Genomic DNA, 25,670 nt, shown 5'->3' with positions numbered 1-25,670 from the left:
TGTTATAAGAAGTTATTTTTGAATGGATACTTGAAAAAAAAATTAAATAGCTCTGACCTCTTCAAGAAAAATAATAATTTTATATAAAATCTAATACAGGGGAATCTTTGAAGACAGCAATTTGTGACTTTCTTTTTGAAGACTAGCTAATGCCCAATATATCATCCTCCTGTAGCTACTTCACCTTTGCAGATGTTCCTTTCAACAGGTGAGTTGGACAGCATTACCTGAATTGGGCTACTGCTGTGACATTGGGTTCCCATGCATGCTCCCGGCTAAGCAGCAGATGCTCTATGTTTTTCCTATCCTCCACTTGTAGAGTATATTGTTTAATTGCACAACTGCTGTTGGTTGTTGTTTTGTAAAACCTAGCAAAAAAGAAATAGGTCACGTGGAAAGTGTGTTGGGAGGCAGACAGGAAAGGAGAAAAAGTAGAGAAAGAGGTGTTAGAATTTCGTATCACTGAAGTTCAATTTTGCAGAAAATATGACAGCAGTGTTATGTGAATGGCACTGGATTTAAAGCCAGTTTGGTTCAAAATCTTAAATAACATAGGAGAAGCAAGCTATTATTTTCTCTAGGTTTTCTTCTATAAATGAATTTCATAATAGAAAGCCTTGTTGTATGAGTGCTTTCTAGAACAGTAGAAGGTTTCTGGCACATCCAGTCAACATTTTCTCCTCCTCCTTATAATAAGAACTTTTAATGATAAGAACATGTCAAAAGAAGTACTGAGAAAATTCTGGGGAGTCAAAAGTCAATGTTTTCTTCTGAATCCTTAGTGTCCTCAAAATTTCTGTAAACGGGGCAAGGCAATTGTACAGTTAACTCTTTGTTCAAAATGGTATTAAGTGTCTGCAGAAACTTGGTGGTTAAAGATATATGGTAAGGCCTTTTTGGTAGGAGCTTAAGTTTGTGAAAATCCCTCAGAAAGCTTTATTGTCTCCTTGCTTGGCCTTGGGTGAAGACATTACTGATGATTGATTTAATGTTGCTGCTCTGCTGCAGTTTTGTGGCTATTTCTCCTCTTTTGGGAACCCTCCTATTATGAAATTACAGCAAATTATTATTGTGGTGTGTGTGTGCGTGTGTGTTTAATGTTTAAGAAGTTTTCAGTGGAGTTGCCATATTAGGAGTTACTAGAGAAGGACGTAGTCCTGGCTTAGACGTGAATTAATGGGGTTGTAGCCAGGGGCTTGCCACTGCCTGCACTTCTGGAAACAGCCAGGATGCTCATAAAACATCCTGGAGATCAGATATTCGGGAGAGCCTGCATGATGCATCTGGATGTGATTGCAGGGTAGGCATCTAGCAAAACCACTGGAAGCTCATGAATCTGTCAAAAAATCTTACAACTATTTGTCCTGCTTTCTCCCCTTTTTTTTCCTCTTTCCTCCTCTGGCAAAGGTGTGTTCCACTAACTCTGGCTTCTGCTGCAGATCAGGAAGTAGTCAAAGAGTCTCATTTAACAGTGTTATTTAGCTAGAAACGGGGAGACTGTGAGTTCTAGTCCTGCCTTAGGCATGAAGCCAGCTGGGTGACCTTGGGCCAGTCACTCTCTCTCAGCCCCAGGAAGGAGGCAATGGCAAACCACTTCTGAAAAACCTTGCCAAGAAAATTGCAGGGACTAGTCTAGACAGTTGCCAGGAGTCAACACTGACTAGAAGGCAAGAAGGAGTAGTAGAAGAAGGAAACCTATTTGTTGAGTTAATGGAGTACCAGTACGTTCACCAGGAATCAAGCCATCACTGTACCGATTCTCAGTCATTGATCAGCTAATACATACCGGTTGAGTCAGTATGTTTCCTGAGACAATCGGGGTCTTTTTGATGTGTAAAAAGAGAGGGTCTTTCTTCCTCCCTTACTCCAAGAGTACTCATAGGATATGTTCCTATCTGCCCAATAAAGAAAGCCATGTCTTCTCTTATTCATCACGCGTACTCACCACTTTGTCTTATGTTGTAGTATCAGTAAAGAGGTGGTTATGAAGATGACTGCAGAGAAATACACTATGCCATGTGACTGCCAAAGCCGTACGTAGAAGGCCATGGAGGGCAACGTACCGTTTTGCGTCTTCTAAGGTTCCTAAGTCTTTCTGCACTGCCATGCGCAGTTAGGGCCAAGCCTTGGAAAAAAGGGCACTCATCCCAAGCTGTCTCAACCAACCTGTTGGAAAAGATGACACAAGTTAGTTGCTACAGTACAAGGCCAAGCCCTGTGGTTAGTGAACCATATTTATGGCTTAGCATTTTGTATCAGTCAAGGTAGTTACAGTTGATTTGATAAACAGAGTTAAGCACATCCCAACTTACTGGGACGCGTACCCTGTCCAAAGTTCAAGAGCACAAAAAATTGGACAGTTTTATCATCCAAAGAATCAGGACAACTTTTTTTCCTTTAAGTATTCCAGAAACTGCTTTGCAGGATCAATCTAACCAGGGTTGAAACATTTGAAGCATGACACTGAGTATAGGTAGTCCTCGCTTAATGACCACAATTGGGACCGGAATTTTGGCTGCTAAGCAAATCCAACCCGATTTCATGACCTTTTTGTGGTGGTGGTGAAGTGAACCATGTGATCATTATGTGAATCCCGCAGTTCCCCATTGATTTTGCTTGCCAGAAGTCAGCCAGGAAGGTTGAAAATGGCAATCACATAACCATGGGATGCTGTGACAGTCATAAATGTGAACTAGTTGCCAACCACCCAAATCTTGATCATGTGACTGCAGAGATGTTGCAACAGTCATAAGTGTGAGGACTGATTGCAAGTCGTTTTTTCCAGCACCGTCATTAAGTCTGAACTGTCACAAAATGAATGGTTGCTAAGCGAGGACTACCTGTATCATAAGGGTCATGCTTGCATATGACATGTAATTCCAAAAATTAATTGGTATGTCACCCATTCCTTTTCAGCAGATCAAAAATCAGATTAAAGAAAAATTAAAATGTTGCCAAAATTTCCTTGGCCACTTTTCCCTAGCTTTGTATCCTTGAAATGGCCAGTAAAGCCTTACGCGAATTCGCATGAAGCCGATGTAGTCATTAATAATCAGTGATAGTCAAAATATAAATTTCAGTTCCCAAAAGGCACAGAGAAGCTATTTCAATGCATTTTACCTGACATCTGGCAATCAAATCATTGCATAGTTAGCAAAATTAAAAAATGCAATGGAGGCCTGATACTTGAACCAGCATTGCTCCAGCTTCTGATGCTAAATATTATTACCTTACAGAAGACTCAAGGAATAATGTCACAAAGAATTAAGCCAGTTGATTATGTTACGTGGGTATAAAAGTTCATTAAACTGATCCGTTCAAACACGTTGGACAAATTCATGGTTCTAAACCAGATTTTATTTATTATGAATTGGTTGAAGAAGCCATAGTTGGCTGGATTCACATAAATATGCTAAGTCATAAACTATGGTTTACCAATTCCAGTGGCCACACTCATAGAATATGTTAAGCCCAAACCAAACAAGCTTAGCATGATGTGTGAATATGGCTCAACCCCCTGCAGTTCAGCCTCCTGAATGTAGTGGAAAAGTTTGTTAGAGAATAATAATGATAATGATAATAATAATAATGATGATGATGATGATAATAATAATAATAATAATAATAATAATAATATACAACATCTAACTATCCCAGATCCTTGGGAAGGACTCGATAGGTGGACAAAAATGCCAAATCCAATCTAAATATCTGGCTGACTGTGCGACCAACAATAATAATTTAGTTGTAACAGTGACCAGGTCCACAGATTGCACGTAAACAATTGTTTGTTGAATAAACAATTGGCCATATTTGCACCATACTAAGCCATAAGCTTTGCTAGTATATAGGGTGGGAAATCTACAGGATAGTTACTTTATTGTGGCCATTATTCACAAAATAATGAGAAAGTTGGGGAGTTTTTCAGAATTATGAATCAAGGCTCAAACTAGAGAAGGAGAGTAATAGAGGTCTGAAACTAGGGCTACCATTGCTAGTTTGCACAAATCCTGATGCTCACTAGATGGCAGCAATTAGAGTTTACTGCCTCTCTTTGCTAACATCTAGAAGTCATTTTATGGACCAGATATGGTTGTCTTGGCTAAAGGTAGACTAGGCTGTCAGAATGATTTTTTTTTTTTTTTGCCTTCAGCTTCTTGGCCAGCAACAGAGGACTTCAAAACAGAAGCTATTGATTCACATCTCAGATGTTGTCCTAGAAAGAAGCAGGGCTGGAGAGAACGAATCCAGCAGACAAGCCAAACTTGCTGCTCGCAGACTACTTTCCAATTAAGTTTACAGAGGCCTATGGGATTTCGGCCCCTTTGCTCAGCTGCAGAAGGGACAGGAAAAAGCAAGTGTCATCCTTAGTAACTGAAGGAAGGCAAATTTCATGGGGGGAATGACCACTTTTTAATGGATTTCTCTTTTCCTGCATGCTGTTATACCGTACTGAGGATCATTTTTTCATCCCACAAATGAGCGCCCTATTACACTAGGGCAGTGGTTCTCAACCTCAGCAACTGTAAGAAGTGTGGACTTCCTCTCCCAGAATTCCCCAGCCAGCATGCTTTGTAAACCATGGTTTGTGGCATAGGACGTAGGTTACATGATCTCAACCTAATATGGTTTATTCCCTAATTGGTGGCTTAACGCTTTGGGGGAATCCAGTCTCTGCCGGCCTTGCCCCATCCCACAATACATGCTTCCAGCCAGCCAGGCGCGCCTCTCTTGCCCACTCCCCAAATAGCAGGGGTAGACCACTCGATTTCCCTCTTGAAGTTCTAAATGCCGCAAGGGCTGATGCGAACTGAACTCCTAACGTAGGGAGGCTGCCTAGCTATCGGCTCCCTGCGTTGCCATAGCAGCAGGAAGCCATTCCCCCACCGACTTCCGGTTTGTCCACCAGAAGAAGCCAAGGTCCTAGGCGCGCGTTGGTGAAAATGCTGGAGGCTTCAAGAGGTGGCGCGAAAGCATTATCATAGAGATGTGGGCTCGTGAGCCTCGAAGTGAAAGCAAGGTAGGACTTCTGCTTCCGGCTCGCGGCCGCTTCCGGGTTTGGGCGTGATGGAGTCGGTCCTCAGCGAAGTGGTGGCGTTGGAGGATCTGAAAGTGAGTGAGCCCTGCCTGGTCCTGAACCAGCGTGGCTGAGGGAAGTCTCCGAGTTCAGAGGCAGTCTACCCCTGGCCACTAAGACGGAAAGCAAGGGAGTGGAAGGGTGGGTGCCCTCTCCAATCAGTCCCGGCGGGGGAAGTTCTGGGCTTCGGCTCCGACAGGGCTGTCCTTGGGTTAAGCCTAGTTCGGTTGGTGGTTAGGCTCGGCTGGATGCTCTCATGGGCAGCTTAATTAGAACTAAGCATTGTATGTGTCTGTTTCACCCGTAACAGGATCTTCAGATCGGCTTAGTCCTTTATTCCTTTCCATAGAACTCTTTTTTCCTTTTCTCCTGGGATTCTTTCCTTTTTCTTTCCCTTTCCCCGGTGCTTCTCAATTTATTTTCCACTGTACCATTCCTGTTTGCAGTGCACTAGCAGAAGAAAGCATGGGGTATAGTCTAAGTTGTTGCACCAGTGCAGTTAGTGAGGAGAAAGCCAACGTGAATTGACAGCCTGGTCCTAAAACCTTTGCAACATGTCGGAAGGATATGGCAGCCTGTATGTATTTTATATGCCTTTTTTTTTTCTTTTTATAATTCCAGGCTACAGGGCAAAGGGTAGGTTTGATCGAGGGAATTCTGGGGGCTGACTTCTGCTGAAGAAATTACTAACTGTTTAAGGCTAGGGAAGCCTCTGTATCCCTAGTCTTAAGCAATTAGTAACTTCTTCAGCAGAAGTCGGCCCCGAGAATTCCCTCAATTAGACCTACTCTTTCCCCTGTAGCCTGGAATTATAAAAAGAAAAAAAGGCATATAAAATACTAGCGATGAGGGAGTTTTTTCTTTTCTTTCTGTGATGAGTAGCTTCTCCCCAATAAGGCGCAGACTCGAACTTAGGCTGGCTAAGGAAATCTGGTTTATTGAGAAGGATACGGTCACTAGAGAAAGACGGGAATGAGCACGTGTTGGGCTCCTTCCCTTTATATACACGTGTGTAGGCCTTGCCCCTTTCCGCCCCCCCTGTCTGTGTGTCCATTCCTGGCCCTCTTGATGGGTGATTCGGGTGGGGCCATCCAACTGCCATTATCCTCCTCCTGTGTGCGCCCCAGGTGAATGCCCTGGGGCCCTTTGGAGTGGCTGGTGATTATGTTGATGGCCGCCCGGCCTTGGGCGTGCCACCCGTGCAATCTGTCCTTGAGGGGGGCAGCCTATGCATGCTTCCTGCCCCCCCCTTCCAACAGGAAGGCATGATCACGTTGTAGGGCATGTATGCCTTAGAACGGGGCATGACACTTTCTCTTTTTCCTTTTCTTTTTTCTTGGTTTCTTTGGACCAAAATGCATACAGTATGCTGAGGCAGGTCTAGTTCAATGTCAGTGGTTTCTCAACTTTCTGAGAACTGACAACGTATTCATTGTTGGAACTAAACACGTCACTCCTGATAGTTGACATTCTACCTTAATGTGTACTCTCTAGGTATGGTGCAAAAACGATGTCCAGATTCTCCTGGCTCTTGTATTTCAGTCTGGTGCAATTTAAAAGAGAGAATATGCATAAAGATACTTAAAAAGTACAGCAAAACTGTGTTAAGCTCCTTCATCCGTCTCTGCTAGCATTTTATGTGCATTTTTCTTTTTATAGTTGCTGACTTTTTCTGAAGAAGTTGCTAATTGTGTAAGACTAGGGAAGCCTTTGCAGGTCTGCCATGTCCTTCCTATACGTTGCAAAGGATTTAGGGCCAGGCTGTTAGTTCTTGTTGGATTTCTCCTTACTTATTGCATCAGTGCAACAACTTAGAATATATGCTTTCTTGCACTAGTGCACTGCAAACAGGAATTGTATCATGGAATTTCTTATATAGTGAGATGGCCGCGGTATAAATTTGATAAAATAAATAAATAAAATTGAAGAGCACCAGGTCTCTTACTCCTCCACAAGCAATCAACTTGTATAATCACTAGAGGTCAAAAGCAGTATCTTTTAATAGTGCTCAGAAGTGGAGAGTCACTGGAATTCCTTTCTGTGAGATTTGGGATGTTCCTGGTCAGCTGAATACTAGTTATTGAAAGAAGAATCGGGTCGTTAAGAGTTGTTGGTTTGGTTTGAGTTTTTTTGCCACTTTGTTCTTTAATGGAATAGAAAGAAATCAACATGGAGTACAGGATAAAGGCAAACTGAGAGATTTATCTTCCTAGCTAGCATTTTCTAACTGTTTAGCTGTTCAAAGCCAACTTTAAATTATCCTGTGTTCAGCCATATTTGTGGTACTGAATTTGGCCCTACACTCGCTCATAGGCTGCTTCTGCTAAGGGTAGGCACATACTGCGTGGTGGGTTGTACGCTGGAAGGAGCTTTACCAGTTGAATTTCATCAGAGTGACAGTGAGAATTTGGATTTTTTTTTTTTTTTGGAAGAACATACTCCACTTTTAAGCAGCGCAGAAAGATGTTGAGGTTCAAAAAAACATCCAGTGAGCTGGAATGTTAAAACTTGTTAAAAAGAGTAGGAAGTGAGACAGTTCCACTAGGGGGCACCCGATTATTTTGGTGAACTATTGAGTACTGTATTTACAGTATGAACATAACTATTTATAGCCCAGTGTACATACAGTATATGGAACTGTTCAGCTTTAGATTATTTTTCAGGAGAGTTTCTGGAGGTTAATTCTCTCACTACATTCTAAGAAAGGTGACAAATATTTGCAATCATTGAGTGAGCTCAGGAATATGCCTCTTGGGTGCTTCCAAATATTTTGTATTTTATTTATTTTTTAATTTTTATCCCACCTTTATTATTTTTATAAATAACTCAGGGTGGCGAACATGCCTAATACTCCTTCCTCCTCCAATTTTCCGCACAAAAGCAACCCTGTGAGGTGAGTTGGGCTGTGACTGGCCCAAGGTTACCCAGCTGGCTTTCATGCCTAAGGTGGGACTAGAACTCACAGCCTCCTGGTTTCTAGCCCAGAACCTTAAGCACTAGACCAAACTGGCTCTATTCTATTCTATTCTATTCTATTCTATTCTATTCTATTCTATTCTATTCTATTCTATTCTATTCTATTCTATTCTATTCTATTCTATTCTATTCTATTCTTATTAGAAGTTATTTTATTTTATTAGATTTATATCCCACCCTTTCTCCAGGAACTCAAGCTTTTGTTCCTCTAAATTTTCCCAACAACAATCCTGTGACATAGGTTGGGCTGGGAGAAAGTAACAGGCCCAAAGTCACCCAGTAAGCTTTCGTGACAGAGTGTGCACTTGAACCTGGGTGTACCCACGGCCAGTCCAAAATCTTAACTACTATATTATTCTGGCTCTTCAGTTCAGATCCTACAGCCCCAGCTATTTGGCAAATTATTGTGGGTCTATTAATTGCTTACTCCTGAGTTTGTTTTGGTACTGTGTTTATATTATGTATAATATATACTATGTATGTGTGTGTGTGTGTGTGTATACACACACACACACATATATAAAACATATAAATATATTTATTTATATTTATACACACACACACACAACATTTATATTATGTTTACTGAATTGGCTCAGTAAAACAAGGTGAACTAACTAACTAAACTGCAGGCTGCCATGATTGCTGTGCAAGATTTAACTTGGGCTTCAGGAAAATCTAGACTGGGAAGTTAATAAAAATCCCAGAAGAAGGCATGGGGAATCAAGAAGAGAGTAAAGAGCCAGTTTGGTCTAGTGGTTAAGGCTCCAGCTAGAAACCAGGAGATTGAGAGTTCTAGTCCTGCCTTAGGCATGAAAGCCGGCTGGGTGACTTTGGGCCAGTCATTCCTTCTCAGCCCAATTCACATCACAGGGTTATTGATGTGGGGAAAATAGGAGGAGGAAGGAGTATTAGGTATGTTCGCTGCCTTGCGTTATTTATAAAAATAATAAAGGCAGGATAGAAAATAAAATAAAAAACCCCCACAGGGATATGTACATGAAGTCCATGAACTAAGAGTTGAGCTCAGATCAAAAGAGAATGTCCTTTTTATTAGGCGGGCTGGATCTACCATTGTTGCCTTTGGACTTCAAATACAAAATTGTATAGCCACAGAGGTAGCTGGCTGCCAATTTTTGTGATAGGACATCCTATGGGCTTCTTTCTCTCCAAGAGGCAATGTACTGTTAAGGTTTATTTTGGCTTCACTTAAGTGTTTCTAGACCTTTAAGTGATGGTGTTGCAATTACAATGTTGTTTAAACAGGTTCCCATTTCCACAGAAACAGAATTAAACAGATGCTTTAGGGCAAAGGACATTTTGAGTGGCTATTTTTAGTAAACACGGGCTTTCAAGCAGGCTTGTGAGACGTCACACCTGGTCTTTGGCCATCCCAGGGATCTCTCCACTAAAGGTCACCGTATTCCCATCAAGTGAGTAGAAGCTCTGCCTGAGGCTTTTAAAACTCACTTCTGAGATCTTTATCAGAAGGAATGTAGCTGACATTTCTTCCCACTGTTGGAGTCAAAGAGACATTAATACATGTGAAGGGGGGAAAAATCCCTTTGATTCTTCCTTATGGTGGCAGCTATCATCTGCTTGGGCTTGTAGTTGTGGCCTGACCAGCTCAGACAGCTGACAGGAGACAAAAGATCAATGTTTTGTCCTTGACAGTACAGTCACACACACTGAGGTCCCTATGTGCTTTTGTCTCTGCAGTTCTCACACAATGCTTATCAGAGGTCCTGTTGGTGAGCTTGTTCCTATTGTGACCAGTCTTTCTCTGGCAATGTTGTGTCCTTGCTGGGCCCTCAGTGTATTGAAGTAGCAGCACCCTCAAGGGAGTCATTGTGTTCTCTGATCTTAAAACAGACACATGTGCTGTTCTGATATATTGAAAGTAAATTCAGTTAACTCTTCGTTTTAGAAAGATGACTTATTTCCAGTCCTCCCTTAACTGCAAGAAATAGTTTCTTTCATCTACTTAGGTTCCAAATCAGTAGGGGAAGTTCGCAAAGCATGAATTTCTCTCCCAATTAGAGAAGGTGGAGAGACTTGTTTGGGAGAACAGTGTCCTTACAGTGCTTGTTAAATTTAGCCTTTTTGACATTCGTACTTGGCCTCCCATAGTGATGTGTTTCTCTTCCCCTCCCCGCAATTCATTTGCACAAGGGCCCCATGTGGTAGGTTATGCCAACAAAGAAAGTGAAGAGCCCAAAGTCATGCAGTCAGCTTTGCAGCTTCAGACCTATCTTCACTTCTCTACTTATTGCCTTGGGGACCAAGCAAACCATATTATGGATCTGGTGAAAGGCAAAAAATGCAGTGGCAGAGGGGACAAAGACTCCTCCCCACCCCCCGCAGTAGGGGGAAATATGAACATAAAACGTGCCCTCTACTGAGGAAAGAAAAAACTGCAGCTTCCTCATTTTTCAATTTTAGAACTCCTCCCCAAGACAATAAAATAACACAAATATATAAATAAAGAATGAAAAACTAAAAAAAAAATGGTCCCATCTTGCTCTGGGAGGGCAGTTCTCCGCAGCCTGCAGATGGCTTTGAAGATTTTTCCAGCTAATAATAATTTCTCACCTCCCCCTTTTAGCATGCTGTGCAATTCTCACCATGTTAGAGCCCAAGAACCCCAAGGCAGAGGACGCTGCAGTTTTTTTCTTCCTCGGTAGAGGGCATAAAGACTCCATAGGCTCCACAGATGAAAAACCCAACCTGCCTTGAGGGGTGGGGGTGGCGGCTGTCAAGTTATGTCTCCTGCCCGCCCCAGAAGGGCAACAGGAAGGCACAGGTTTTTTTATTGGTAGAAAAAGAGAGTCTCTGTTCATATTTCCCACTGCTGCAAGGGAAAAAAAGTGTTTGTCCCCTCTGCCACTGCACTTTCTGTCTTTCACCAAATCCATAATACAGTTTGCTTGGTTCTGGCTCAGCGTAGGGTGTGAGTCCAGCGATTCTGGTTTGTAAATCATGGGCTTTAGCTTGGTGCAGCTTTCTCCAGATAGGAAATCCTCCAGAATTCACAGTGGTGAATATCAGGGAATTCTAAGAATGTCACGTCCAACACTTCTCGAGGACACCAGTTTGGAGCCCAGTTCATTGTGGTTTTTTTAGGGAACACAGTGGATGAATACAACTGATTACGACTTTGGTTACTTCTTTTTGTGTGTGCTCATCTATATTAGGGCTGTCAGATTAACCTGGAGAGCCCCGAGATGGCAGGAAAGATAGGCATTCTGTACTTGCCGCCATGTAGCTTCTGTTCAGATTTTTGCAGTTTATGTCACTTAGTCCTAGAACATATTCCTGTGTCAGTGCAGTTTTTCACTCCTGTCCCAGATAATTTTTTAATTCTCATTTGAAATCTAAGATGGGCTTCTTACTGACCTCTAGGAAGACAAATGTTGCTTTTGAGCAGGTTTGTAATATTAGCTAGTCCGCCTATGCTATGTTTCGTGCTGTTTGGATCTATAGCTGGCAGGGCCTGTCCCTGCTGAATATGCTGCTGAGAAGTGAATCCTTGTTCTGGGATGGCACCCCACACTGCAAACATATAATAGGCTTACAGTGCCAGCTGGAAAGTCTTGGGGAAAATGGCAGATGGGTAACAATGCCAAAGAATTAACCTCCATTCATCTTGCTTTGTCTTCATGATGACCTTCTGGGATCAATACCTAAGGAGGAATGACAGGCTATCAGACACTCTTCCTTGTAAGCACCGTAGCTCCATGAGAATGGATGCTGTCCCCAAAAGAAGGTTCTCTTCTAGTCTACCTTTAGTCAAGGTTCCAGTAGCTCAGCTTTTCCCAGGATGGTACCTTCCAGAAGTCTCTTCTAGCCTGGCCAAGCAGATGGACCTATTGAATAATGCAGGTTTACTTACCCATCACAGCTAGAAGCTATCATATTGCAGAAGGCTCTTGTACAAAGCAAGGAGAGGCATCTTGCTAAAGGTCTGCTGTGATAAGGGTAATCAATATTGGGCATAATGGACAAATTATATAAGCTGATATAAGGAAACTTCCTGTGTGTGTGTGTGTGTGTGTGTGTGTAGAATAGATTATCTTGGACAATGGTGGGTACTGGCAATTGCAGTTTGATGGTGGACTTTCCTTCCATCCATCTAGCCTTTCTCTTTTCTGTTCACCAGAGATTCGAGAAGAAGTTCAATTCTGAGCTGAATGCAGGCGGTGTCTCCAGAGGAACACAGTTTGAGTATGCTTGGTGCCTGGTCCGCAGCAAATACAATGAGGACATCAAAAAGGGCATTGTACTTTTGGAAGGTGAGCTTTAGACCAGCTGGAAAGTGGCACCCTTGATCTCCCTTATGGAACGCTTTCTTAAGAATAAATCCCTGTATTTCCTTTAATAGTATGAAAGTCGTCTTTCCCCTGATAGGCCTTACAGATATGGCAGAGGACTGAAAGGGAGAAGAGCAGTTGTGGAAACAGAATTGATCCAACCTCCCATGTAGGCATTCTTATTAATCTTTCAAAGATGACACTCCAGACTGCAGTGGTAGGGAGCTTAAGAGCTAGTTCCACTTTCTAGTTCAACTGACCTTGTTAACTGAGAATTTTGGGAGTTAAACATTTCTCAGCAAAACTGAAGGCTGCCAGTTTGAGGACACTTGTCTGTTCTAGAAACTGGGGCAAAGAATTCTTGTAGAAAAAAAAACATCAGTCTTGGAGAAATGTGCTTGCTTGTGAAGAACATAATGTCATACCTGATATGTTTCAAGCGAATGTTTGGCTCTCAGCAGGGAGATTTTCCCCTTTGTCAAGGACGACCACCTTTCATTTTCATTCTTATGGGCATCACCTTATCTACTTTTGAATGGTGTGGACTATAGAATAAGTGGTTGACCTTAATAGTCTCTACTTTGATATACAGAAATGCAAATACATATGCAAATATAACTCATATGGCCTGCATTCTCTGTTGCTATTAAACCAATCTGGCTTTTTGTTTTTGCTTGTTCTTTTAGGGAAAGCATTCTAAACACTGAGTTGTACTTCTTAATTTATTTTTCCATGCTTTGAAGGAAAACACACTTTTCCATTTATTTATTTTGCCAAAGTATTGTCCTAACTGCAGCAGCTGGGCTCAGGTGGACTAAAGGCACTTGTAATTCAGCATCCATACAAAGTAATGGCTAAGAATCCCACAGACAGCACAGAAATACACTCCCTTTCAGTGTTCCCTTCCCCAGCAAGAACAGTACTCTTGAACGTGGAGGCTCAATTGGAGTGATGCACGTGTGTGTGCAGGGGGGCGTGCCTTAATTCCTCAAGGCTTCAGTTCTGCTGTTGGAAAAACAGGGGAGGCAAAGATTCCTCTTTCTTCACATTATATGTTATTTTATAAGACTCTTATAGTATGATGTCCCCAAGCCTTGATCCTTTTCAGTGAGGGTGCCTAGAGATAATAGCTGGGAAAATGATTGGAGCCTGTGTAGGGTAGGCATTAAGGTTAATTCTGCTTTCCCATGACTGCCATGAGCTGTGCAATTCATTCTAAAGAAGTGCTTTGGAACATCCAGTAGTACAATTTTGGCACCTTTTCCAAATCAAGTCCAAAGCATTTCACAGCCCTACCTTTTTCATTGCTTGTTTTCTGCCCTGCTTTAGACTTCTTTCAAGCAAGCACAACTGCTTGGGGCAAATATTTTTGTACCCCATGCCTCCCCAAGAGCGACGGCCTTACCTTCGGCTTGCCAAAATCCTGGAGGCACAATGACACCTGGAATTCGGTTGCTAAAAGCTCAGTCTAGCTGTGAGTTCATGCTCATGTCTGCGCCTCACAAAAGCGATGGAGGCGTCTCGTGGGCAGCTCTGCCCATCGTGGCTCTTTCTCCATTTCCTTTCCAGGTTGAGTGCAATTATTAGAAACGGATGTATGTCAATTTTCTTCCCTTTGTCTTTTTTTATTTTTAGAACTGCTGCCCAAAGGGAGCAAAGAAGAGCAACGGGACTACATATTCTACCTTGCAGTAGCCAATTACCGATTAAAGGTGAGCTTGCCAGTGGCCCCCCTGTTTCCCTTGCTTGCCACTCCTCTGGATTCGCCAGAGGTTTACTTTTATGTCTGCCTCTGCTGAATTTCAGTCAACTGAAATTAGATTGAAATCAGTGCAGTTTGGGATTACCAACTTCAAGAAGATAATACTGTTAAAAGAAGGAGAGGGAATTCGAGTTTCAAGCTCTTTTGCCCAGGGAACTGGTGGGAGGGGGGACATGAGAAAGATAATTGGCTGACCACATTCTTACCTCCCCTTTCAAAGCATCTCCATCATCTGGTCTCCCCTAGACTGTCTGTGTTGACTGCAGGGTCATTAGATTGGTTAGCTGGCATACAACTTGTTCCTCACTGCCCATAGCTTTCATCCCTGTCAGGCCTTTCCTTCAAGGTAGGCCAGGTCAGGAAACAGAGTCCAGAAGATTTATCAGAACTCTTTTTTTTATTGATACAAGCTATAATAACAGAGTCTCGAAAGCCTGACAGTGTTTCCCCTCCTTCCCTCTTATATCAAAGAGAGTTAAGATAGAGCCAGTCTAAGCTTCTTTCTAATATTCTCTTTCTGTCCTGGGCTTAAAGTGTGTTTTGCTAATTGCCGCCACATGCTTTCTCCAGAGTTATCTCTGTCATTTTCTGCAACCCCAAGCAGACAGGTTGGTCTAGGCCAAGGGCTCGCTGTCCTTTAGCATTTAGGCAAATGCCTCCAGGGAACAGCCAATATAGATTTTGAGTTTGGTGACTGACGCTGTATCTGTGGCATTTGGAAGGCTTCAATGAGGCAGTAAAGTCAATGTTGTTGTTTTTGTTGTTTATTCGTTTAGTCGCTTCCGACTCTTCGTGACTTCATGGACCAGCCCACTCCAGAGCTTCCTGTCAGTCGTCAAAGTCAATGTTACACTAATCTTTTCCCCTACACTGAGTTGTTTTTTTAAAAACCCCCCCCCTTAAAACAGACCTCTAGCTAAGGCTGTTTAAGCTAATTCCACTACCCCCAGCACTTTTCCTCCTTCAGATTTGAACATAAATTTCACCATCTGCAGGTCTTGTGGAGATAGCACCTGCTTGTTTTGTCTGGACTTCCTGAACAGGGTGGATGGAGGGTGGGATTGTGAAAGAAGATCTCGAGAGATGTAATTGTTTCCCAACCTTGGCCATGTTCAGGGGGTTGACTCTGTTGGCAGGGATGAAAACCCTTTGCCTCCTGTTAACTTGGCTTTGTCTTATCTCTGACAAGTAATCCTGACTTCATAAATCTTGTGGAAAGCAGGGTGTTGCCCATCCTTATCTGTCTTGGTTGATCCTCTTATCTGTGCATTTTATGGACTGCTACACTGCATGATCATAACTCTTCGATCCTTGGGTGTGTTGTTGAGGCGGCAGTGCAGATAAGAAGCAACTTGGGTCTGAGGGAGGATGTGTGCAAAGCACAGCTGGGTGGACAGTGCATTCCCAAGCGTGTTTACTCAAGAGGAAGTCCCACTTGGGCCAGCTATAGGATATGCAGCCTTAAGAGCAGAAATGGAAGGGACGGTTGATGGAAGTCCAGACATGTTTTGAAACTTCTGTGTGGTGCAACAGATAAGCTGTCAGGATTGTGGGGTGAGGAGAATTCAGCACTGAACCCTCTCCAGCTTAAAACGTACGGGATGGTCTGGAAGCTGCTGTCTCCCTGTTTAACTTGCCTCCAACAAGTAAGTGTTGCTCCTCTGAAAAACAGCTGGATACCAAATGCCAGCTTTCAGTACACTCTTTGTCTAAAGCAGAAAAGAAGAATGGAAAAGCATGCTCTCTGCCTCATATATTGGGATTACGGCTCCCAGCATTCCCCAGCCATTACAGCTCGAGGGCCTCCAGTTGAGAAGGGTGGCTGCAGAGGAATCTGTGCCTTCCTTGAAGACTTCTTAGGCCCAAGATCTGGATAGTCCAGCATTTTGTTCCTAGCACTGGCAAATTGGGCCAATGGCTTCATGCTTGTTCCCACTATTTGTATTTTAAGTATCTTGATACTGAACATGGAGAATTACATTCTGGTTAATAACCACATTTGGGTCCTCTTGCTGTAATATTGGACAACTCCCATGGTCATTACATAGACGATGCTTTTTGTCCATTTAAGCCTCACACCGATCAACTTACGGGAGCACCTCTCCCCAGTTGTTTCTACCTGTCCAACCCAGTCCAGCAGGAGGGGCTCTCCGGGTGCCCTCATCTAAGGAGTGTCGGCTGGCGAGGCCCAGGATGAGGGCTTTTTCTGCCATGGCATCTGTCTTGCGGAACATCATCCCTCCTGGGATTAGGTTAGCCCTGACCCTGCTGGCCTTTTGCAAGGCCCTAAGAACTTGGATTTTTGCCCAGGCCTGTGGCCCCAGGAGTGTGATGGAACCTGTCTCTTGGCTTTGTTGACAGTTATTTTATGAAGCTCAGCTGCCGTGTGTTTTTTTTTTATATTACATATTTTATTTGGTTTTCTCTATTTGCTGGAAAAGGCAGTTATGCTCGGAATGGCTAGTGGTAAAAGGAAATGAGGCCGCCAAAAAATATGGGGGCTAGACACTGTCAAAGCCTACACCAGACACAGCATTAAACAACTAAAGCGATACAAGATCGGAAAAAGTGGAGAGAGCTGATCCATAGAATCGGACACAATTGAATGGATAGCGTCGTCATTTTGTGGTAAGCTGCCCAGAGTCACATATGTGAGATGGGTGGCTGTATAAATCAAATCAAATAAATAAATAAAATTCTTTGTGTAGTTTCTGGACTATTTTCCTTTCCTGACCATGGTCTAGAATTTAGAAGCTGCCAGTCCCGAAACTTTGGACCCATCTCGTTTTGTTCTTAGAAATTGAGAAGATCTGCCTGCTTCTGCCCTTCTTGCCTACGATGGGCCAGGGTGACTTCACCTGGCACCCTGAATATGACTGCTGCTCTTTCTTTCTCTGACAGGAATATGAAAAGGCTCTGAAGTATATCCGGGGGCTGCTGAGGACTGAGCCAAGCAACACGCAAGCCTTGGAGTTGGAAAAGCTGATCAACAAAGCTATGCAGAAAGGTTAGCGGGTAGAGGTGGGGTAGCCCTGAGAGGATCAGTCCTTTTTAGCCCAGTTCAATCATAATGATCCCAGTCCAAAGAACTGTAGCTGGTGTGATCTTTCCCAAACTGGTTAGCAACCTCTGGGTTATCCTGCTTTATAAAGAATTGACCTAAACACAGTTTCACAGCTGGGATACAAAAATCTAAGATCTAGCAAACCATGAAGTGAAAGTGCCGGAAGTGCAAGCGGGTGAGTCCTTTGCTTTTAACTGGTGCAACAAACTCAGGTGATTTAGGTGGATTACTTCTATCCAGAGAACTACTAAAAGGGGAGAGGGTACTCTCAGCAGACCTGGATGGATGGATGGATGGATGGATGGATGGATGGATGGATTCATTCATTCATTCATTCATTCATTCATTCATTCATTCATTCATTCATTCTCCACAGTACCTAACATTTGAAGACCATACAGCAGTTGCTGTGACACCAGGAAGGATCCATGCTACGGTTGATGGCCAAGGGGACTTGGTTGGCCCTGGGAAGGCAGCGGTGGCAGCTGTTACTCCTTTGAAAGGGGGGAGGCGGGAGATGAGTTGGTTACCATGGCAATGGGTTTGTCCAGCCCACTCCCCAAAGCAGTAGTCCAGCTTCTCTGTCTTTAACTAGCACTCAAGGTTGATGCCTCCTTATTCTCTCTACAGATGGCTTGGTTGGCATGGCGATCGTTGGTGGAATGGCGTTGGGAGCAGCCAGTCTGGCTGGCCTTATCGGCTTGGCCATCGCCAAATCGAAATCCTAAGATGGATAGGGTAGGCCTCCCTTCTCTTCCTCTGGTGGAGCAGCCTGGCCTGGCAGCTGGAAGACTAATCCTTCAGAGAAGCGGAGGGATGATTAAAACATTTTGTTTTCCTCAGATGTCACTAACCTGACTGTAATTCCTGGGTTTTGGTCCTCTTTTTCCTGCTGATCAGCTGCCATGCTCATGTGGGCAAAGGGGCTATGATAATGCAGTGGAAGAATGGCCAAATAGGATGACAGAGAATGAAGGGTGCCCTGGGACGATAATCCAACTTTCCTATTGTGTTAATCCAAGCTGAAGTCCTTCGCTGCAGCTCATCTACTGTCTCTCCTGTCCTGGTACAAGAAGATGTACTAGTCCTCCTCTCTCTGCCTTTAGCTTGTCCCAACCGCTAAGAGTTTTGAAGGTCCTGCTGCTGAAGTGCAGGGCCAAAAACGAACCTGCTTGGTGTTCCTTTTGGAGAAACCAGAATGTTCTTCTGCCTTTCAGATGGAGCTTTGACCGAATACGGGACAGAAGACAGCCTTCTCAAAGCAGCAAGTTTTCCTGGGCAGAATCTTTCCTTCAGCTGAAAACTGATTTTTTTCCCCCTCCTCCTGGGCTTGCTCTTTACCTGTATCACAGTGTGTAGTCATCGTCCTTGCCGGCACTTGTTTTCTTGGAATTTTCCTCTTTACGGCTAGCTGTGTAGGCTCCTGAGTTCTTTTACTTCCTTTAGAAAACATTTTGTGGAGCTGAAGGGGCTGGGGTAGCACCACCAGGAGAACGTGGTCCACCTCGTTTGGCCTTTGATGGTTGTGGTAGACCTTTGAATACATAAGCTTGGTAGTGGATGGGCAGGAGGTTCAGGCCACTTTAGTCCACTCCAAGCCACTCCATCTCTTGCTGAACTACGATACCCAGCATCCTTCACTCCTGGCCACTCTACCTAGACCTGCTGGGATCTGAAGCTCACAAGTTAGCTAGCCCTGAGTAAGACATCAGTCTCTATGGTGGCATAGATATTGTTGTGTGATCATGGGTGTTTGAAGATTGCACCATTGGAAAACATTACTCCTCTCCTTTTCTCAGTAAGGTGTTTATATTGTTCTCTAGCCTCTGAGTGGCATGAAGGAAGAATAAAAGAAGTTGGGAGAGGGAGGTCACTGGTTTCCTTAACTCTTGGTTTCTGCCTTTCAGGAAGGATGAAGGAAGGACAAGTAACAAATCATGTCATTGTGCGAATACTGCAACTTACGTCCTGCGCTTGCATCAGATGTCAGGATGCAAGTACGTAATAGTGTTTGCACAATGACTTCACCCTGAGCCTGTTACTGTTTTGGCACCCTTCTGGCTTGCTGTCGAAGCCACCGATAGAAGGTGATCTCTTGCTAAACTACTTGCCCGTTCTCAAGCATCCTGGCTTCTTTGGAGCTCTCAGATAATATTTCTGTATTCCTGGGCATTTGCCAGGGTCTGCCTGGATAATAACCACCTTTTGGCTCACCTTGTACTCGGGTGCATTGGCAGCAGGAAATGGCTTAATTGCTTTGAAGGAATTTATGCCAAGTGCAGCACACAACCCAAGCTGATCTTCGAGAAGGAGAAGATGGCTGGTTTCGCAAGCCATTGATGAGGGTGGGGGCCAGCTCACCCCTGTGAACAGAACCTGATAACATCCTGGAAAATTCCTGGGTTCCAGCGATGGTTGAAGTTTTCAGTGTAGCCTTTGGACTAATGTGGTGGTTCCTTTTCCCCACCCTGCCTAGATAATTTCTGAGATGTAGCAAGTAAAGTGATTCTTCCTATACTGGGGCCTTCTGGTAGTAGGAACTATCTGGTACTTTTTTCCCAGATTTTAAACTTTTGTTCCTAAAGTGCAGCAGGTTGTCTCTGGTGGCTGGCGGCCAAGGTAAAGACCTTTCTTTTTAAGTCAAAGGGTTTGAAATAGCTCTAGCTCATATTAAATTCAATATCTCTCTTTTAGAATGACTATTTCCTGAACAAGGATGGGATTCGGTGTGGTATAATGGCTAGCGTTGCGTTGACAGGAGGAAAGGACTAAGCTTGAATCTGTCTAGAGAGGTCCCAAAGTGTGCCTTCTCTTTACTGGCACTGCCTTATGGAACAGCCTTCCTCCCTGTTGGTTTCTTCTGAAGACTTGGCTGTGAAGACTTGGCTCTTCCCTCAGGTGCTGGGGCCAGGATGTTAATGAAGCTCCAGCATGGGTGGGTGTGAGATCTTGGAAACGAGATTTTTATTGGGGCCTCACCTTGGTTTTTCTTTGAATTGATTTTATTTTTGGTCACCACCCACAGTTCTGTGGGATAGATGGGTGGCCATATAAATGGGAAAGAGAAAGAAAGAAAGAAAGAAAGAAAGAAAGGAAAGAAAGAAAGAAAGAAAGAGAAAACCAGTCCTCTCCCTTCTGCCTCATTAGCACCCTTTCCACAAGGAAGACTTTGGGGAAATAAGTTCTAAGTTAGCATGCAGAATTGTACTATTTGCAGAGTAACACACACACACACACTCTCTCTCTCTATATATATATATATTTACTCTGGGCAGGTTACTTAAAAGGAGCTTTCCAGTCTAGATGTCTACTTAGAAATAAGCCCCATTATTTAGAGCCAGCTTTTGTTGAGCCAAAATGGGTTAATTTGTTTTTGGTTTAATGCCATGTGTCAATCCAACCATGCCAGTTTAGAAACCTTCTTGATGTGAAAGTGTTCTATGACTTAATCAACAAACCACCATTGAGTACACGGTAGGAACCTAGTCCATGGCTATTCCCAGGCCAAACAAAGAAAATAGGGCTTAAGATGATACATAGTCGGTCAGTTGTGGTTTATAGTTAAGGTGTTTTGAGAACTCTGCCAGTCAAGGCTTAGCTTGATATGGGAACCTGGGCAAGGAGTTAAGTGGGTTAGTGCAAGTGTGTTATGTAAATGTGGGATAGTGCACTTAATTTTGTACTTGTAAAAAAGATGGTGGAGCTGTGAAAATTACTTTTTAGTGCCTCTGGAATCCAGGCAGCTATTCACCACCAAGAAAGATCATGTGTTTCCATTTCATGAAGTATGCAACCCTTTTCAGATGCTGTGGAGTCTTGTATCTCTGAATAATGATTATTTTTCTTGATGCCTTTTCTACCTTCCCTTGTTTTTTTTCTTTCTCCACCCACTTTTTTCTTAGTTTTCCTTGGAAATGTAGTGGCAGTGGGAGAAATTGCTCCATTCTCCCAGCTTGACTTTCTGTGTTAGATGATCCACCTGTTATACATCCAGATGTGAGTCATTTCCCGTCTTCTTCCCCAATGCGTTATTGTTTAATTCAGTCACAGGTTTTGGCCAACCCTGTATTTTTTGCTTGGTAAGTTGAGTTGGTAACGGCATTATGTGACTTCTTTATAAATGAAAGTGATACCTTCTAGGAAGTAAAAAATAGAGTTTATACCCCACCCCACCCCCAGTTTACTGACATTCTGGTTTCTCAGTTGTGTAAGCTACAGAATTTTGGTCTTTCGTGTTGAACTGTGAGTTGGAGACAGATTTGGCTATGCCCCAATGAAATTCATGGGAATTAAATTACTCATGTTCATGATGTGAACATTCTCCAGGAGGTATCTTAGTAGCAATATTTTAGAAGGGTCAGGTAACAGGTATGTGGTTCTAATGCTCAAGTTATGCAGGGCATTCATTCTCCCTTAAATGCAAGAGGTTCCAAAGAGGCTATGTGTGTTGAGATAAAAATTTTCTTTACTTAACTGCTTTGTGTCCCCCAATTTGAGGATGGTGGTAATTTCCAGAAATTTTCGTTTTACATATTGTTTGGGACACGTGCTTCAAACATTAGACACTCACCTCTCCTTTAGGTCCTTTAATTGATGTTCCCCACTTTTTCTTATAGCTTTTTCCTGGTCCATCTGGAACTGTTGCTTCTGATCCTTGCTTGCTCCTTCCAGCTAGTCACCCTGGCTGATACCAAACACACATTTCTCTTCGCTTAGTTTATTTTTATATCCAACTGACTTGGAAATATTGGAATAAAATAACCTTTGCTCATCTAATGACAAATCTAATTAACATATAAAGTCTTTTCTTGCCTTTCCATAAATCTGCTTTCTTTTCTGGGTCAAAAATCAGCAACTTGTTGGATCCCTGTTCTTCAATAAAAATTCACTACAAAGGAAAAGAAAAATCCAGTCAAATAGGAAATGTCTGAACTTAAGCCCTGCTCTCTAGTTTCTACTTCTAGAGGTTTTCAAGTTGTACTTTCAATTTACTGTGTTTTTTTTTAAATACAGCATATCTTTGACCAGGTTGTTACACCAGAGAACAACTTTATTTAAGTTTATTAAGGGATCTTCCTTCTGAGGCTCAGAGAGCCAGGAATTGCTATCAAGAATTATAATAAATAACACAACCCTAATGTTAAAATTGTGGACTCAGTGTCATGTGCTAAGTTGTGTTTTGTTTAACCGTGGCTTGTTGAATAAACAGTTGCCATAAACAATGTTTTACATATTTTAAAAATGGGATCAGTTTTAAGCTGAGTTTAGCATGGATGAACCCAGCTGTTATAAACCTGATTTATAAATCATTTATGGCTTAGTGCAGGGTTTCTCAACCAGGGTTCCGTGGAAACCTAGGGTTCCACGAGAGGTCACGGGGATCCCCTGGGAGATCACAATATATTTAAAATTCAGGTAACTTCACGTTAAAAGGGTAGGTTTCATTCTTTATTTTCAGTTTAAGAACACCGTTAATGCATATATACGGGCCTACACATGAAATGAATATAATAATTTTGTAACTTTTGACCTCTATTTGAACCTGAATGTGCAGGGGTTCCTGGAGGCCTAAAAAATATTTCAAGGGTTCCTCCAGGGTCAAAAGTTGAGAAAAGCTGGCTTAGTGTGTTGTCTGAATCCAGCTACTGAAGCTTATCCAACAAACTCCGATTAAGCAAGCAGGCTGGGGGTGGTGTAAATTCAGTGATAGAGTGATTTCACTTTGTATGTTAGGATTGATGCACATTTTCTTAAGGTGTGTGCGCGTGTCTGTGTGTATTTGGGAGATGATCAAGAACCATGGACTCCATTATCTCTTCCTTTCTGAAGCAGCTGTATAAAATTCCCTGATTTTTTTTTTAACCCAGATGCCCGATTTCTCTCTTTGGCGTCATAGAGTATCTTTCATTCTTCTCTCATTCTTAAACTTCTAGATAGTCATCCAGAGTTCAGCATTGCTGCCCAATCTCCTTAAGGCTGTAAGGATTAGATTAGGGAATTCTTTCCTGCTTTGGCAAACTGATGCCAAGTGGAGTACCTAAAGGAGAACTATTCCATAATGAGCAATCTGTTGGATGCCTCAGCAAAGAATGGGAACAGAGGTTCTCTCTGGGAGTTGTACAGAGGAAGTAATCTGGTTAAGTAAGAGGAGAAAAGAGATGGGCACTTGATTAAACCAGTGTTTGTCAATCCTAGCGACTTTAAATTGTGTGGACTTCAACTCCCAGAATTGCTGGCTGGGGAATTCTGGGAGTTGAAGTCCACACTTCTTAAAGTTGCTAGGGTTGAGAAACATTGGGTTACATCACAAAGCTTGTCTTCCCTTCTTTCAGATAGGTGCTGTCAACATCAACCTTTGTGGCTAATTTAGGAATTATAAGTCTTCAGGGTTGTAGAAAGGAAGCTTGGTTGTCTCCCTCTCAGGTCAGGCTCCTTATCAAAAGCTTATCTAAAGTTCTCAGCTTTCATCCCCAATAAAAAGTGGGTATCACCAAGGAGGACAGATTGTTCTTGTTTCTCGTGGCCTCTTTTAACAGCCTCCTATTTTATCCTGAGTACAGAGCTGAACCTTCTTTAAGGTGGTTCTTGTGCTGCGTCTTCTGCTTTGAAAGTCACAGACCTTTTGGCCCTTCTGGCTGTGGGATGAAGGGGGCTCTTTAGAGAGAATCAGTTTGGCTGTTGTTGACTGTGAATTCCTTGGGGCCAAGTCACCTATTTATTCTCTTAACTGAATTTTTTATACCACTCCTATCACAAGATTCCAGGAAGTGTATGAAAACATCCCATCCTATATATTATCATAAAATACCACCTCCCACCCCCACCATTTGAAGGTATATTAAAAAAGAAGAAAGGGGAAGTTTAAACCCCATTCAGCTTCTCCAGGCTGTCCACATTATGGCTTTGGGAGCCTTGTGCAATGCTGCCATGTGACTGATTTAGCTTTTTCCTTACCTGACTTGCCAACCCAGTTATAATGATTTACAAGCAAGTACAATGTGCAAGTTCAACTGCTGGGAACATGTGCAGTCCAATGATCATTTCTCCTCTGGCTGGGCTCGCCCAACATGCTAAGCTTTACGGTGATTTCCTTTTTGGTGGGTTAGTGTCTTAACAAGAATCTCACCATTACAGTTTGTAGTCCCTGGGTTATAGTTTAGCCTTTTGTGGGAAACCAACCAATTTTAGTCCCCCCGCCCCAAACACTGCTGCAGACTCCTGCCTACCGCATTCAGCAATCCGTGACATTTGTCCTCCTACCATGGGCCCATGATGTTCTTTGCCTGAGATGCCATGCTTGGCATATGCCTTTGCTATAAAATAACAGCAGACTTATTTAAAACTGTGTTTCACTTTTAAAGAGGGAAAGCAGCCTAAAGGATTTGTTGAAAAATTGGAGGACACTGAGCCCCAACCTGTCATGTTCACTGTTTCAATGTGCACTGTACATCGCAACGTTTCACATGCCATGGTGCTGACGCGCGTTTATGGTGGGAGGGAGCTGCTGTGAAACATTGTGCCAAGCTCTGTATCTGTGGAATGTGTTTGGGTTATGTGGTCTACTCAAGGACTTTTCCCGCAGATCATCAGGAGCTGTTAGGAGCACCTGGGATTGTGAGCCTGGGAAGATTCTATGGGGGGGAGGGATCTCGTTTGTACTGAGGGTTTTTTAGTTTGCATTTGGCACACTTTTTCCATTCTCAGCTTTCTTTGTGATCCTGCATACTATTCTTTAATAAATCAGATATATTTATGAACCTGTTCATGAGTCTGATGGTGTTTTAGGATAGGCAATCATTACATAAAGCTGAGAATCACCAAAGTTGTACCGTTAGCTCCTGCCAAGATTAGTTTCTTGTGAGGGAAAACAGTTAACGATGGCCAAAGCCAAAGCCACGACCGGGAGACTCGAGCCGACTAGCTTGATGCCCGAGTCAACGGTCAGGAGCGAAGAACGGAGCCTCACCCCAGAACCTTCAGCTTCACGGCAGCATTCGAGTTCCAGCCCGGAGGGAGAGGGTTCCGAAGAGGGGAGAGCACCAAAGCAACTGGCACCCAGCGAATCGCCCGCAGAGTTAATCACCTGGGATGAAATGGGAGAACCCCAGCCAGGGACGTCTCAGGCGTCCTGGAAGGAGGTATCTCAAACCCCTGAAAGGCTAAGAGTGGTAGAGGCCAAATGAGAATCGATGGAGTTCATGCTAAAAGCCCTGTCTCTGTCATGGGGGGGGGCAGTCGAGGCGTGAAGGAGATTCCAGCTCCACGCAATCATCCTCCATCCCCTCACCTGGACCACCGACGGAGCGAGGCCGGAGACAAAGCCGGGATGAATCTCCACCCCGCAGAGCCCACAATTGGCCCACCTCTTTCTCAGCCACATCTACCATCTCCACGGTAGCTCCTCCCGTTTGGTCAGCGACGGCGGGACACAGTTCACTTCCCAGTTTTGGAAATCATTTTTAAAATTGATCGGCACCAAAC

At 43.2% G+C, this 25,670-nt stretch overlaps 1 protein-coding gene and 1 long non-coding RNA gene across 2 annotated transcripts; one reads left to right on the top strand and one right to left on the bottom strand.

Annotated features, from left to right (window-relative positions):
* Window positions 1-233: 233 nt before the first annotated feature.
* On the bottom strand, window positions 234-11,738 carry LOC134495834 (uncharacterized). Its single transcript, XR_010067853.1, has 3 exons — window positions 11,689-11,738; window positions 1,946-2,166; window positions 234-368 (listed from the first exon to the last, which is right to left on the bottom strand). It is a non-coding gene; the product is annotated as an uncharacterized LOC134495834 (long non-coding RNA).
* Window positions 5,039-23,684, top strand: FIS1 (fission, mitochondrial 1). Its single transcript, XM_063301498.1, has 6 exons — window positions 5,039-5,112; window positions 12,213-12,345; window positions 13,999-14,075; window positions 17,027-17,132; window positions 17,820-17,927; window positions 18,407-23,684. Exons 1-5 carry the CDS (start codon window positions 5,068-5,070, stop codon window positions 17,915-17,917), a joined length of 459 nt encoding a protein of 152 aa, XP_063157568.1. The 5' UTR covers window positions 5,039-5,067; the 3' UTR covers window positions 17,918-17,927; window positions 18,407-23,684.
* The last annotated feature ends 1,986 nt before the right edge of the window (window positions 23,685-25,670 follow it).

The sequence above is a fragment of the Candoia aspera genome, chromosome 4, assembly GCF_035149785.1.
Source record: "Candoia aspera isolate rCanAsp1 chromosome 4, rCanAsp1.hap2, whole genome shotgun sequence".
Taxonomy (NCBI): domain Eukaryota; kingdom Metazoa; phylum Chordata; class Lepidosauria; order Squamata; family Boidae; genus Candoia; species Candoia aspera.
Note: the sequence above shows the minus strand (reverse complement) of the source record. Positions and strands in the feature narration are given on the sequence as shown.

Coding starts and splice junctions, on each gene's coding strand:
- FIS1 (XM_063301498.1), top strand. CDS start 5,068: ATGGAGTCGGTCCTCAGCGAAGTGGTGGCGTTGGAGGATCTGAAA. Junction 12,346..13,998: donor GGGCATTGTACTTTTGGAAG/GTGAGCTTTAGA, acceptor TTTTATTTTTAG/AACTGCTGCCCAAAGGGAGC. Junction 17,133..17,819: donor CAACAAAGCTATGCAGAAAG/GTTAGCGGGTAG, acceptor TTCTCTCTACAG/ATGGCTTGGTTGGCATGGCG.